This window comes from Rhipicephalus sanguineus, chromosome 3 (assembly GCF_013339695.2).
Source record: "Rhipicephalus sanguineus isolate Rsan-2018 chromosome 3, BIME_Rsan_1.4, whole genome shotgun sequence".
NCBI classification, from domain to species: Eukaryota; Metazoa; Arthropoda; class Arachnida; order Ixodida; family Ixodidae; genus Rhipicephalus; species Rhipicephalus sanguineus.
Window position 1 is genome coordinate 202093840 of NC_051178.1, and position 14722 is coordinate 202108561.

Consider the following 14722-nt stretch of genomic DNA (forward strand, 5'->3'; position numbering starts at 1 on the left):
AACGCCCCTACAAAAAAATCCTTGCTCCGTGTCATTACGCGACTTCGCGCCGCATACGGAGTTCGCTCTTCGTTTTTAACGCCGCGCGCGTGGTTTCACTGCGCGCACATGGAGCAGCCCCTGACGACGTGCAGCTTTTGCGATTTTTTTTAAGGCCGGCAACTGTGTCGTCACTATCAAGGCGATGTCAGATTAGGCGCTGGTGGAAACTGTCTGTGACCACGGTGACAACAGATCTTCGGAGGTCGACTCGTCACTGTCATCACGCGCTTTGCTGTCCTGCGCCGCGCCGCAGGTTGGCGAGGCCGTGGCCTCCAAGATTGACTCTGGCAACGCGCCGTCATGTTGCCGGAGCCAATCTCGGAGGCCATGGCGAGACGATGACAGAGGAGCGTTGTATTGATGTCCTACGAACATTCAATACTTCCATCCTTCACAAACACGCAATAGAGCAAAACACGCAGTTTTTTGCCGCTAAATAAATGTTTTGGGTGAGCTCTGCCTTCAATTCCCCTTGTGTTTAATCTGTGCATTTCTTTTCCGAATTTTCGTGCTGAAACTGGATATAACGAAAACCTGTCTATAGCGAAATTTTTCGGGAATTTGTCAATTTTGTTATATTCAGGTTTAACTGTAGTATCACACTAGTCATCTAGTAGCTGCCGACGACATCCTAGGCTTGGAACAAGCCAAGCCACCAATTCGTAAAAGCTGCATTTGCACTATTCGAAGAGAAAGCTCCGTTTTTCATGTTCAGTGTTAGTAAATTTACATGTTAATCAGCAACAGAAACTTTTTCAAGCAGTTTCAGGTGTCGTCAGCTGTACCCTCAATGTTATTTGCACCTGAGTGCATTTGTTCGACTATAGTTTGTCTGTGTGTCTGGCATATTAATGTCTCTCTTTAGTGTCCACTTAGCATATGTAGTACAGTTAAACATGGATATAAAGAAATTGACAAATTCCCAAAAAACTTCGTTATAAAGAGGATTTTGTTATATGGAGGTTCGGCACGAAAATTCGAAAAAGAAAAGCTTCAGTAAGCAAAAAAGTAACTGACAGCAGAACTCACCCAAAACATTTATTTTGCGGTAAAAAACTGCGTGATTTTGCTCTGTTGTTTGTTCATAATGGATGGCAGCACTGACTGTTCGTACGACATCAATGAACACAATGCTGCTCCGTCATCATCCAGCGAGCCCGTGGCACGGCGCAAAAGGTCGATGGCGTCCAGCACCTCCTTCGGGGAGGGCAAAGCGCGTGCCGAGTCGTCCTTTAAAGGTCCGTTGTTGTCACTGGGGTCTCGGACAGTTTCTGCCAGAGCCTCATCCGTCATCTCCTCAGTTGTGACAGCGCAGTTGTCTGCATATAAAAAATCACAAATCTGCACATCGTCCGGGGCTCCTCCATTCGTGCGCAGCGAAATCCAAGCTTTGGCGAGATCGGGCGGACATGAAGGTGCCTCCTCTCCGGCGTCGATTTCCTCATCCTGAACCTCTTTTGAGATTCGGGTCTTGCGGAAGCAATTCGCAACAATTTCAGCGCTTGTTTCTCACCAGGACGCTCCAAGCATCTCAATTGCTTGCACAATGTCCACCTTTGTATCTCGCTGCAGACGAATGTTCAGGAGCAGTTTTTTGAATTAGTCGCCGACGGTATGAGCACTTGACACTGTTAATAATACCTTTATCAAGGGGCTGAATGAGCAATGTACAGTTCGCGGGTAAAAACTCCAGATCAATGTTGGAGAGCTCGAGCCCTTCTACGTGGTGAGCAGTGCAATTGTCTATGAACAGACAAATCTTGCGTCGTTGCCTCTTGACGTCGTTGTTGAAATCCGTCAGCCACTCACTAAATATGTCGCGCGCCATCCAGGCTTTCGTGTCCGCCACATATTTTACGGGCATCCTGTGGGTTCCTTTGAAACACCTAGGTCGGGCGCTTTTGCCGATGACCAGCGGAACTCGCTTGTCGCTTCCGTCTGCATTTGTGCACAGTAGCACAGTCAAACGACGTTTGCTCTGCTTACCGCCGTGGCAGATGTCGCCTTTAAGCATAAGGGTACGGTTCGGAAGCAACTCGTAGAAAAGTGCCGTTTCGTCAGCGTTGTACACATCAGACGCTTCGTAGCGCTCCAAAATACCCGGTAGTTTGTGTTGGATCCACGAGTCGGCGCCATCTCTATCCACAGAGGAGGACTCGCCACTGATCACTTTGCCAATGATCCCGTACCTGCGTTTAAAACCTTCGAGCCACCCGTTACTGCCTTTTAAATCATCGCAGCCCAGGATGCAAGCATAATCCCTTGCCTTTTGCTGCAAAACAGCGCCGCTGACAGGTACGTTTCGTGCCCGCATGTCCACAAACCATGTGAACACAGCTTTGTCGACGTCGGCGTATGTTGACGACTTCAGCTTCTTCTTTTTGCTGTCCGTGCCACGCTCCACAGCGCTGCGAATTGCATCTTTTGGTTTAAAAATCATCGACAAAGAACTAGCTGCGATGCCAAATTTGGCAGCTACATCCTTCTTTTTTTGGCCTCCAGAAACGCGTCCAGATGGCCCTTTGTCTCAAGAGTCAGTCACCAATGACAGTGTCATCAGTGCTCGCGTCAATCCGAGCTCGTTGGCTGTGTAGGAGCTGGCTCTTCGTTCTCGGTGTCGGAGTCATCGGAATCCTCCGTAACTTGATGAATGATTTCGTCATCGGTCAACTCCGCACATAGCTCGAGGTCTTTATCAGCGTCGGCGAAGCCCTCAAGGGTTATCTCGGCTGGAATCGACACGCCGCCAGCGCGCAGATCGTCGAAGGCAACGTCCGCGGATGGCAGTTCGTCATCGTGAGCCTACGAGGTGGCTTTGTGCGCTTCGAAGGCGCGGACGAAGACGAAGGAGCAGTCAGTGCCATTGCTGTAAACGGCGACTCCGCTCGACGAAAAGCGCAGCACGAAACAGCTAGGAACTCGGTGGATGCTGAAAGTCGGGAAACGTGATCACTGAAGGTAGCGCGCAGCAGCAAACGATCAACCGCAGACACGGCCGCAGAGCTGGCACAGCTGACAAAACAACACGTGAACGAACACTTGCGTTCTTTGTCGAAGCACTCATCCTTGGATTGTCACAACAGGTACTGGTGCGTGGCCCGCAGCGTGGGTTCGCACAAGCGCGAGGCGTTGGAAACGAAGAGCGAGCAACACGATGGCGTCGCACCGAAGAAAACAAAGAAAGACACGGAGCATGCAGAAAGCCACAGTGCCAACAGCACTGCCAGCGCTGCTTGCAGCTCCCCCTTTTTCTTTTTCTTTTTAAGTAGTGTCACCTGGTGTCAGGTTAGCGAAGTGAAGTGCAGAGACTTGCACAGTAACCAAAGAGTGGCGCTGCCAGCGCGCTGAAGAAAAAACAAAAAAATCTTGTTTTTTTTTTTCTTTCTCTCTTCGGCAAACAGGAGCGTGCTGGCTTGGCGGGCTAAGCCAGCTGCAGCAAGTGGCGGGACCACGGTTGAGGGGAGGGGGAAAGGTCACGCCCGCGGGCCCGCGGCGGCAAGTTCACCGGGTCGAGATGCAGGCCTGCCTCGCGCACGCTCGCACGCACGCACACATGCACTCGCTCTCGCCTCGCAGTCGCCGTGCCTTCAAGCGCGCCAAGCACGACGCCGCGGCTTCGCATTCTGTAGCGGCGGAGAAGGTGCTTCGGGTTGCTGCTCGCGCAAAAATGACAAAATTTGGGCCAAAATCTTTAGGTCGTCATCGGGGAAAATTTGTTATTTCGAGGGGGTCTCCCGCTGCCACTTCATAACGTAGAGGTCTCAAATACATGTGCTTCTATGGAGTAATGGTGGGGAATAGAAAAACTTCGTTATCTCCGGGAATTCGTTATATGGAGGTTCGTCATAAGCAGGTTTAACTGTATATACTGGGGCAAGTGACTGCCCCCCTCCCTGCAAAAAAATAAAACAAAATAAAATAAAATGTAACCACGCACTTACTTAGAATTAGACGTGAGTATGGAAGTGAGCGTAAGGGCCAGAAGCTTCTCCCTCTCAACTGGGTTAACAAGAGGCATCTTTTCGATCCACTTGTCCAGCAGGTTCCCAAAGACTTCCTCTGCCTGCACATGGGCAAACATTCTTTGAGAAATGTACAGCAGCTCTGGAATGATTACTTCTGTTCTCATGTAGCATCAGCGCACACCAATTAGCTAAGCCAGTGCAAAAGCACACAATGAAAAATAGTACTTTTGGTACTATTCCCATCGATGTCTTTTTCATATTTATGCTAAGTCATTGCCAAGTGCATCAACTGGATAAACAGCAGAACTGTAATGCCAGAGTACCTTCACTGCAACAGTGAGGTATCGAACTGCACAACAGAAAATATTTGACAAACAGTGAGCAAGAAAAGCACCTGTTTGAGTTGCTTTGAGAAGCCGTCTTGACTTTGCATTGAAGTAGTGAAACATTGTAGTGACGTTTAAATTACATGGCTCAAAAACTAAATCTAGACTAGTAGAAAAAAAAAATAAAGTAGAAAACTGCTGCAGCAACTCACATCACAACCCTTGCCCTGTGCCTCTTCTTGAAGAAGTTTGGTAAAGCAGGACTTGCAATGTAAGATGACACGAGAAATGATGGACAGGCAGACTGACGTCAGCATGGAAGCTTTCTAGAATAGAACAAAACCAAAGACGACATAAGTCAGCATAAAAAGGGTGAGCAGCAAGCAAAGGGGGACACTGGATCATGAAAATAATAAATAAATAAATGTAAAGCTCCTCCATCTTATACTTCTGCCTTCTATTTTTTAGAACAAGAAGATGAAACAATTAAGTGGGGTTCACATGAAAATTTCATTGCGAAATTGTTCATATGCGAACTTGTAATATATAAATTTAAACATATGTAATCAAGCACACACAGGATAAACCAAAAATATACAGGTGTCTTTTTTTAGACAATACAGTTTTTTTTATAAAATTCTATGACAGTTAGGCTCCTGTCATTTTCGCACATGAACTCTATGTCGACGCAGAAATACTTTCCCCCAGCTAAAATGATGTTGACACAACTAATGAACAAAAACTCATTAATTAACTTTTAAATGACTGACTTGAGCGCAGGTGTTTATATTACAAAGTTGTAGTCTGTGCCAATTTACGGCATACCTATTTCTTAGAAATCACAAAAGTTGCACATAGTTCAATATATTGATAACAGTGATGCTACCGAGGACTTCTGATTTGGAGCAATTTTTGGAGCAGCAATATTTCCACTTTGGAGCACTTTAGAGCAGCAAGAATTTCCATCTTGGAGCACTTTGGAGCAGATAATTTTGCATCTGGGAGCACTCTGGAGCAGCTAATTTTACACATTGGAGTGCACTAGAGAAGCAAATTGCATTAACATTCAAGCACCTGAATAAATATTACAGGGCTCTTATGAAGAGCTAGAAGTATTTCGATTCATTGCAAACCTCATGGAAAAAATCATCTCGGGAGAACTCCATATTTCACTCGATAATGCAAAAATAAGGGCTCATGCAGATGAGTGTTCTGGATTAACCACCTCAGTGGTTATTTTCAACAGTAGCAAACAAACAGAATACCGGATCAATAAAATTGTACTTTATGAAATAATACTCTAAATACATCTATGTGGTTGTCAGCTGACGTGGTAGACAAACGCCGTGACATACAACAGTGCCTCAAAGCCAAAGTCACACTATTTCTAATGCATTCCCCTAAGACGACTCCAAGGTGAAAGCCAGGTTCTTTTTCTTCTCGATCGATGTGTTGATCCCCCCTTCCCTCTCTGCAAGCTTTCTGCACATCACCTGGTTTTGCACTACCTCCATGATCGACGCACCGATCACGGAAGTATGACGTCATCACGTGACATTACAATATGTGACGCCATGATGACGTCACAAGGTCTGACGATCTATGACGTCACAGAGTTTTGAACGATCTATGACGTCATGATGACGCCATCACGTGATGATTATTTTTTGCATAAATCGTTTCACGCTGCCGACGGTCAATTTCCGTGTTTGATGAAGCATAGATCTAAGGCTTTCGCATTTATATTGCGTATTGAATGTTAATAGCCTGGCCGTTAACAATCTGGCCTTACATACCAAACTGTCCTCTATCATGTCACCTCTGTGCCGTGTGCGAAACAGCTTCGCTTATCATTTACTTCACAGAGTGGAATGGCTCCTGATTTTTAAAAATTTTTGTTGTGATAGCAATTACATGGACACTCTCGACGGGTTTTTGCTGTCGCCGTTGCCGTAATTTTCCGTATAAAGTCTAAATTGATAACATCACCCCGCGCATTCTACCCGCGGGTAAAAGCTCGCGAGCGCTGGCGACGAACGCGGCTGAAGCAGAGATTAAAGGAGCCAGCCGTCTCCGTCGTACGGAGGGCACATGCGATAACATCATCCCGCTCAGAGGCCTGCCATCGAAGCAGAGAGGAAACGCCCCGCCCTTCTTGAATGTGCATGAAAAGACGCGAGAGGAAGGGGGGTGCCGCTAGGGCAACAACTTCGAAGTTTGATTGTAAGGGCGCGGTCGCAATCGCTGGTGCGGAAAGAGCATCTCTCCCTGGAGCGGCCGTACTCTCTTACACCAGCGTTTTGTACAGTTACGCGAGATTGGATCCTTGCTATCGCATTCATTGCTTCACCCGTACAGTGAAACTGTGACTTTCAAAAAGCAAGCAAAGAATTTGAATCGGAACACTAGCACTGACGAGCTCGAAAGGGCAGGGCCTTTTAAGGGGTATTTACTGCAGAGTGATTACAAACCCGGATGTCCTGGTGGAAGGAATTATGAAAAAGTTCTTCTGGATAAAGATCTATGGATAAGTATATCTGAGGAAAAGTGTCAATGCGTTCCCACCATTCATGTGCTCTTCCATAGATGCGAAGCACGGAAAATTCGATATTGTACCATATATATTTTGCTAGTGATCCCATACTTCATTCGGCGATGTCCAGAAACAGAAGTGACAGACATTTTAGTGGCACGCGTGTAGTTATTACTGAAGATTGCTTTCATTACGTGCCATGCGACGCTTGAAACGAGCTATCAGCGGCGTTTCTGGAACAGATGACGTTCGCCGATGAACCGCCGCCATACTTTCACGCCGCCGATTGGCCTAGACGTCACAAGCGTCAGCGGAGAGCGCGTTTTGCTGTCAAGCCGACTTGCAGAACAGAAGCTGCGTCGGCACCGTGCATGGCATCATGCCTTACTCGGCACGCATGCGCGAGTGCTGTTTATTCAGCGTAATAATTCTTGGTTTGTGGTTGTAACTTTGACAGCCCCAAGATCAAACTGCACATGTTTTCACGCGCCGGCGGTGCGACTGCCGGTGATAGACGCCCCCAAACCCGAGACTCTGGCGCAGTTTGGCGCAATTTCGTCGATATTATCAGGATGGCGCAGTAAATACAATTTGGCGCACTTTGGCGCAGTTGCGCAGGAGTGGAATCACTGTGATAATCAAATTTCAAGGGCGAAATCCAAACTGAGCACGCCCGGCGTGCACAAGCGCGGCGGAACACCGGAATGACACGTGACAGGGAAATGATGAAATTTGAATGAACGGGTGCGCCAAAGCAGAATCTGGTCAGAAAAAATCGGCAAGCATTTGGAAATACACTAGCAGACAGCTTAATGTTTGCGTGCAATGGTGGTGCGTATCTGTTTCTTTCTTAAACTATAAAGAGAGGCGCGAAAAACTATTTGTGCCTGTCTGCAAGAAGAAGCGACGCAGTGGCCACCCCCGAGTTTTATGCTTCCCAGACAAAGAAAAGGTTGATATTGCAGTTTTCTTGTGCACAGTTCGAAAGAAACAGACAAGCACCACACACTACGCGCAAAAGTAAGGCAATGCGCGGGCACAAGCGAGATGACTTGCAGCTTTTCACAGAAACACACCGCCGTGGTGCGCCGTCATTCTAATTTCGTCACTCCCATGTGACGGGTAGTTCCGGTTTGACGTAGAAGGGCGCGCTTCGTGCACACCTTGCGCAATCAGTTACGATTTCGACCTTGAAATTCGATGATGAATATCTCGAACCACGTGTAATTTTCGTGATTTCCAAAAAAGTAGGTATGCCATAAATTGGCACATACTACAACTTTGCAATATAAACACCTGCCCTCAAGTCAATAATTAAAAAGTGAATTAACGAGTTTTTGTTAATTAATTGCAACAGTGTCATCTTAATTGCAACAAAGTATTTCCGACTCGATGTGGAGTTCGTGCGCAAGAACAGCAGGAACTTTACTATCATAGGATTTTTATCCTATGATAGTCATCTTGCACAAGGGGAGAGGGGTAGCTACTATAAGCTACTATATTGGTAAAAAATTGTATCGATGCTGTTTTATTAGACGACCTTGATGACATAGAATGCCTATGTATTAGGGCTACATGCTGGGGTCATAGTCTTGTTGTAACTGGGCTTAACAGACCGCCTGATGTCACTCCAGAATACCTTAGCACAGCGAAAAATTACGTGGCTAAATTTGAGAGTAGGAAGGTCTTACTGATTGGCGACCTGAACCTATCTGGAGTAGACTGGGAGCGCCTTGATGCCGCTTCAAAACATATTAGCATTGTATTTGATATTACGGTGATACATGACCTATTGCAAGTAGTTCACGTACTCACCCGCGTACAGGGCGATTCCGCCTCAATATAAGATCTTGTGTTTCTTAACCGCAATTTCTCTGAATATACTGTAGAGCTAGGGCAAGGTCTCTCTGATCATAACTTTGTGCGCATTTCATTTTCATTAGTTTCAGTAAGAAGCCGTAAAAATCCGTTACTTCGTTACTTTAAAGACTTTTCCAGGGCTAACGATGTAGACATAATTCAACATATGGAAACATGCTTTACCAATTTTGATGATGCAGATGTCAGTGTACTCTGGACTTGATTCAAAGAAATGTGTTGTTTTTGCTTAAATAACTTTGTGCCATCCAAGCGTAAAAAGTTAACAGGCAAACACCTTGGATAACTCGCAGCATTATTCAGATAAAGTGGAAAGTTAAGCGACTGAAAAAAAGACATGCATCGGCTAATTTGGTACATGATGCGCAAAACAGAATCGCTCAAGCTGTGCACAGCTTGAGAGAATACTACTTTAAAACTTTATTACCTAACTTTATTGCAAGCGACCCCAGTAAAATCTGGAATTTTATCAGCGAAAAGAAAAAAAACGTATTGCAAATATCCGTCGAGGGAACGAACGGATCAGAGAGACGTTGCCCGGCATTTTAATCAAGATTTGCAAAGTGTGTTCAACACTTCTGAAATTCATTTGTGCATGTAACGCGACAGCATTTCCTTATGCCGATGCACTTTTTATTTCTCATCCTGGTGTGATATCTATGTTGCTAAATTTGAAAGCCAAAGATTCGTGCGGTCCTGATAACATACCAAACATATTCCTACGACGATTGCTTTATCTGTTATAAAATTTTGGTTATTTTTGCTCTTCTTCCCAACTGCCCAGTGACTGGAGGACAGCTCGAATCGTGCCAATCTTTAAAATAGGAGACCGATTAACACTAGGAAACTACCGTCCTATATCTCTAACTTTGCAATGTTGCAAATTACTTATCGAACACATCATAGCTACTACTATAACCAATTTCCTCTAAGAGCGCTCAATATTGACCAAACAACATGGCGTTTGGAAAGGATTATCAACCTTAACTCAACTCACCTCAATGTTTCATTCTCTTGCATTAATCCTCGATAGACATGGTAGGATAGATATGCTCTCTTAGATTTCTGTAAAGCTTCTGATAAAGTTCCTCATAGTAAACTGATTTTTAAACTTAGAACAATAGGTATACCAAAAATATTTGTTTCCTGGATTCTGCATATCTAAATAACCGCGAACAGTATGTTGATGTAGGGGGTCAACATTCAGACTGTATTCCGGTCACATTGGCGTACCACAGTGCAGTGTGTTAGGCCCTTTGCTTTTTCTATTATGTATATATCAATGATATTGTTGTTATCCACCCTAGTGTAGAAATAAGATTGTTTGCAGATGATTGTGTTTTGTTTAAAAAAATTAGTTCCAGAAACAACAATTAACAGTAGCTTAATAAAGTGGCATGGGCTGTTGGTTGTACATACTTAGGGTTAACAGCGCAAAATAACACACTGCGGACAAAAAGACAACAAGCGCTGACTTCCAAGTTTTTAGCAAGAATGCTCTAATATATACCCGTGAACAGAAAACCCGTAACAGAAGGTAAAACCTACAAAGATGAATAACTATACATCAACTATCACTGGGCCTGCTACGCCGACTGCGCATCCCAAAAACAGAGCTCCCTGTCTGAATAACTGGGCTTGCTTATGCATGCCCCTTTCACGCGCCATCTGGGCTGCCTCAAGATTATACCCGCTCTTCTTTAATCTTATCCAGACTGTGGTCCTTTCAAATGCGGAGTGCAGCCACACGTCTCACGTGAAGCCCAGGAAGCCATTTTGCCATTACGAACGTATTGCCGTGTTCCCGTACTCGTAGGCATCTGCCGTCTGGCCCACGTAAACGCGCCGCAAATGGGATCCTGTAACCACGCCCTGCGCACAGTCACAAACTGCGTCCTGTGCTTGACCACGCACTGTTCAGCGCCTCTTCACGGGCAGATCCTATAGCCACTGGGCCATTGTCTGGGCACTGAAAACAACTTCACGTTGAGGCGTTGTCCTATTTTCTTTATTGGCAGTTTTGGCTAAGGACCTGCCCCGTGAAGAGGCGCAGTAAAATGCGTGGTCAAGCACAGGACGCAGTTTGTCGACTGTGCGCAGGGCGGGTGTAGTCCCATTGTCTGCGGCACTGTTACTGGGCCAGACGGGCAGATGTGACACTTATGAACACGGCAATAACTTCGTAATGGCAAAGATGGCTTCCTGGCGCTTCATGAGCACGTTGGCTGCACTCCGAGTTTGAAAGGAGCACAGTCTGGATAAGATTGAAGAGAGCATGAGCATATTGAGGCAGCCCAGATGGCGCGTGAAAGGGGCACGTGTAAGCAAGCCATCAGTGTTCAGACAGGGAGCTGTTTTTTGGGATGCCGAGTCGGCGTAGCAGGCCCAGTTGTTGAGTATAGTTATTTCATCTTTGCCTAGGTTTCACTTCTGTTACCGATTGTTTTTCTGTTCCCCGGGTATAATATTAGAATTCTTGTCAATAAAATTCAGCTGAAGTAGCGCTTGTCTCGTCTTTTTCCTGTCCGCCGTGTGTTATTTTTGCGCTGTTAACTAAAAAATGAACAGTGCCTGTGTAATATACATGAATGATGTAATGAATAGGGAATGTTTCAACCCGAGCAAATGTTCTGCCTTCCAAACTGTAAAAAAAAATCCAATCTATAGCTATTATTGGGTCTTCACCACTTCAACAAGTAAAAATCCAAGTACTACATCGGTGTGACACTTCTAACTTATCTTGACCAAGATAATGTTTGTTCTCTGCCTTTTGCAAACTATGTCTCCCAGAAACTAAAACTGCACAAATGTTAAACTGCTCTGCTACACTGCCCTTGTGGACCCAGACAGAGAGTACGCTGCATAATATGGACCTTTACACTAAGCATAATATTAACTCTCTCGATGTATTCAAAGAAAGGCTGTAATATTTTCTACGTATTTAACAAATTTCCCCATTGGACTCACCCTCAGGTTTAATGCAAGCCAATGACATTCCTTATTAGAGGCATGAAGGTAAAAAGCTGGATTAGAATTCTTTATCAAACTCTGGAACAAACAAACACTCAAGATCCATCCCATACGTGACGCCCCTAACTAGCAGGCCCACCGACACCAGCACCGAACGCTTAACCACATAATTTGCGCGCGCGGACCTATTTAAGTTCTCATATTTTCCGAGAGCCATTATGAATGGAACTGCCTTACCGATACACGTGATCAAACTGCAAAATAACTTCTTCACCCTTTACTGTTGTGTGTCATTGCTACTTCTTTTGTATTTGTATAACCACTTGCATGGACCATGAGTCCACACTACTGAATAAATAAATAAATAAATAAACAATCTGTATTGTCTAAAAAACACACCACACTGTATATAAATGCACAAAATTATTGCGGAAACAAATAATAGGAAGTAGTACATTTGGCAAGTGAAAGAAAGGTGCAAAGGATTACATTTTATTGAGAAGAAATGCACATTCTTCAAGTTTCCTGATAACATTCACATTGATAGCAAATGCTCACCTCCCCTTCCAGACACTCCTCCAATGCATGAACCAGAAGAGGGTAGAAAAGCTGTGGGCCCTGTTCTGGGAAGACCCGGATTACAGTTCGACCATCTAGGAGGAAAAAAATTGAGAATTTCAGATACATCGTGAAGCTTTTTGGTACACATTATACATTACATGCAATGAAAGAACATTGACGCAAAATAGGAAAAAGTCTCTGGGTGAAGTCCTACAAGAAACACTCTATGTGCCTCAAATTAAATGCTGGCATTACAATATGCTTATGAAGCATGCCATAGTTTTGGACTGCAGGTTAGTTTTGATCACATGGGGAGTTTGACTCTTTCTCTTAGGGTCAAGCGTGAAAATCATGTTACTAAAAGGCATTTCAGCATAAACTAAGTCCACAAGCACTTGGAGGAAACACCACAAGCTGCTTCTCTTCCTGTGTGAAAGGCTTCAACGCTCCCAATGTTTGCAGAGTTAAGGACCCATAATTGCTGTATGCAGTACCTAGTGAGTTAAACTAATGAAAAGTAACTGGTGTCTGGCAAGCTTTTTACTCCATGTACAAAAACAATGACAAAATGGCCAAGCTCACCCTCATGATAAACAGCATGCCTTCACGGTTCAGATCACATACGAGGTCTGTGGTTGCCTTCAGCAGTCGGTCGCCATAAGTCTAAAGATAAAGAAAGTTTAATATAAAAGAAGAGAAACACATCACTCTAGGGCTGTGCAAATAATTTATAAATTTGAATAACGAATCGAACAGCGTTCTAATCGATTCGGTACTCAAATCGAATAGTGCATATTCGAAATACCGAATATTTTTCTAATAGTATAGCCTCGTTACAACGGATCTGCTAACAACAGACATTCGGATACTACAGACCGAATTGCGGCGTTATGCCAACCTCCCTATCTGTCTATTGACTGAGCTACGTTTACAACGGATACTGGTACTACGGACATTCGGATATAATGACTAAAAGTGTGAGGCAGCAAGGTGGTCAGTACCCCTTTACACACGGGCATTCCAAATTCAATAACTTCCGACTTCAAACATCGTTTGGCATGCCTAGCCGCGGCGACAAAAAAAGCACGCAGCGTACTTGGTGTTGCGTTTGGGGCCCAGCGCAAAATAGTAGCCGCTACCATCGCTGCTCGAGCGGTCGCTGTGCAGTGAGCTTGGCCGGGGGGGTACGCTGGTAAGCATAAATTGCCCATCTCGGTTCGCAGGAGCAAGCAGGCGACATGATTGTTGCTTGCGACGGAGCACATTGCAACTTCTTCGCTTATGCATGTCCCCTAGCATGATGTTCTTGCCCGCAAAGTTCGGATTCGTCGGTACGTGGGCGCCGCGAGCGTAGTTAGGCCTAGCCGCAACATCGAGCAGAAAGTCGGCAGCTATGCGCATGCCACGGTGCCCGATGTTCTAAGTACGTCATGCCGACGCCAGTACAAAGAGATTTCCAGATGGTCTCGTCACGAGGTCCGAAGTACTGATGAACAGAACCTCTAACCGCGGGTTCGACGAGTCAACGCTATTACAGTCTGTCCGAGACGCTCGTCTGCGATATCGTAATCTGACAATTGAGCTTCTGCTTGAGGCGGCCAAAAGTAAAGGTAATTACATCCCAAGAACGAGTGTGAACATGTCACTAAGTTGCGCGATTTTCGACAGTCGTGACCTCGCGACGCACAAGCAGCAGGTGACGCTCTCCGGAGCGAGCGAGCATCGGTCCAATGGCGAGACGTGCTGGAGCAACATAGAAAACATGCAATCGGAGGCCTCGAAAAGAATTTCAAATGTTTGCTTTTTGTACGCTTATTTCTTTAATGGAGGAGCTAGCTGAAGCATGGAGTTTAATAAGGAGAAATGCTTTTTACGACGAGCCCAGAATGCCGGCGCCCGGTTGCGCCGTTGCAGAGCTATAATTTTTGAAAAAAAATGCAGTTTTTTTGCGATTTCTGCATAATTTTCACCACCACGGCAGGCGCAACAGATTTTACAGCACTCTATGTAGTTTTCAGTGAAGATATTTTGGAATCAAATAGAAAAATGTGCTACAGAAAGAAAAATTTGAAAATGTGACTTCAGAAATCGTTTCTTTTTTGTTATTTTAGCAGTATGAAAGACGCGTCCCCATTAAAAATAAACCTGTTCTTTGAACGCAATGTGGAACGTAATTCTCTCAGGTTATAACAGACCCAATTGTGTTTACATAAACGTCTGTTGTAACAGTATTTGGATTTTCCCTTTACAACAGAGCAAAACCTCTTCACTATAAAGGGCTGTTGTAATGAGGTTACACTGTAATCAGCAACAGAAAAAAAATGCTCGAAGGAATGAGATGGTGGATCAGCGAGGGGTAACTTTCCTCGTAGAGCTGGTGCGAATAGCAAAATTTGGGTGCAAAGCGACTTCGAATAATAAAGATTGAGTTCGAACAGAATGCAGAA

At 45.0% G+C, this 14722-nt stretch overlaps 2 protein-coding genes across 4 annotated transcripts in view; both read right to left on the reverse strand.

The window, feature by feature from the left end:
- The window catches only part of LOC119388124 (importin-11), a 137394-nt gene that overhangs the window by 17892 nt on the left and 104780 nt on the right, over window positions 1–14722 (reverse strand). The gene's annotated exons all lie outside the window — the stretch shown is intronic.
- LOC119386257 (importin-11) overlaps window positions 1–14722 on the reverse strand; it is a 37513-nt gene that overhangs the window by 17892 nt on the left and 4899 nt on the right. The window contains exons 2-4 of the mRNA XM_037653585.2: window positions 12273–12367; window positions 4546–4659; window positions 3984–4105 (exon numbers count right to left, since the gene is read on the reverse strand). Of these exons, the coding sequence (XP_037509513.1) occupies window positions 3984–4105; window positions 4546–4659; window positions 12273–12367 (331 nt within the window). The remainder of the gene's footprint in view (window positions 1–3983; window positions 4106–4545; window positions 4660–12272; window positions 12368–14722) is intronic.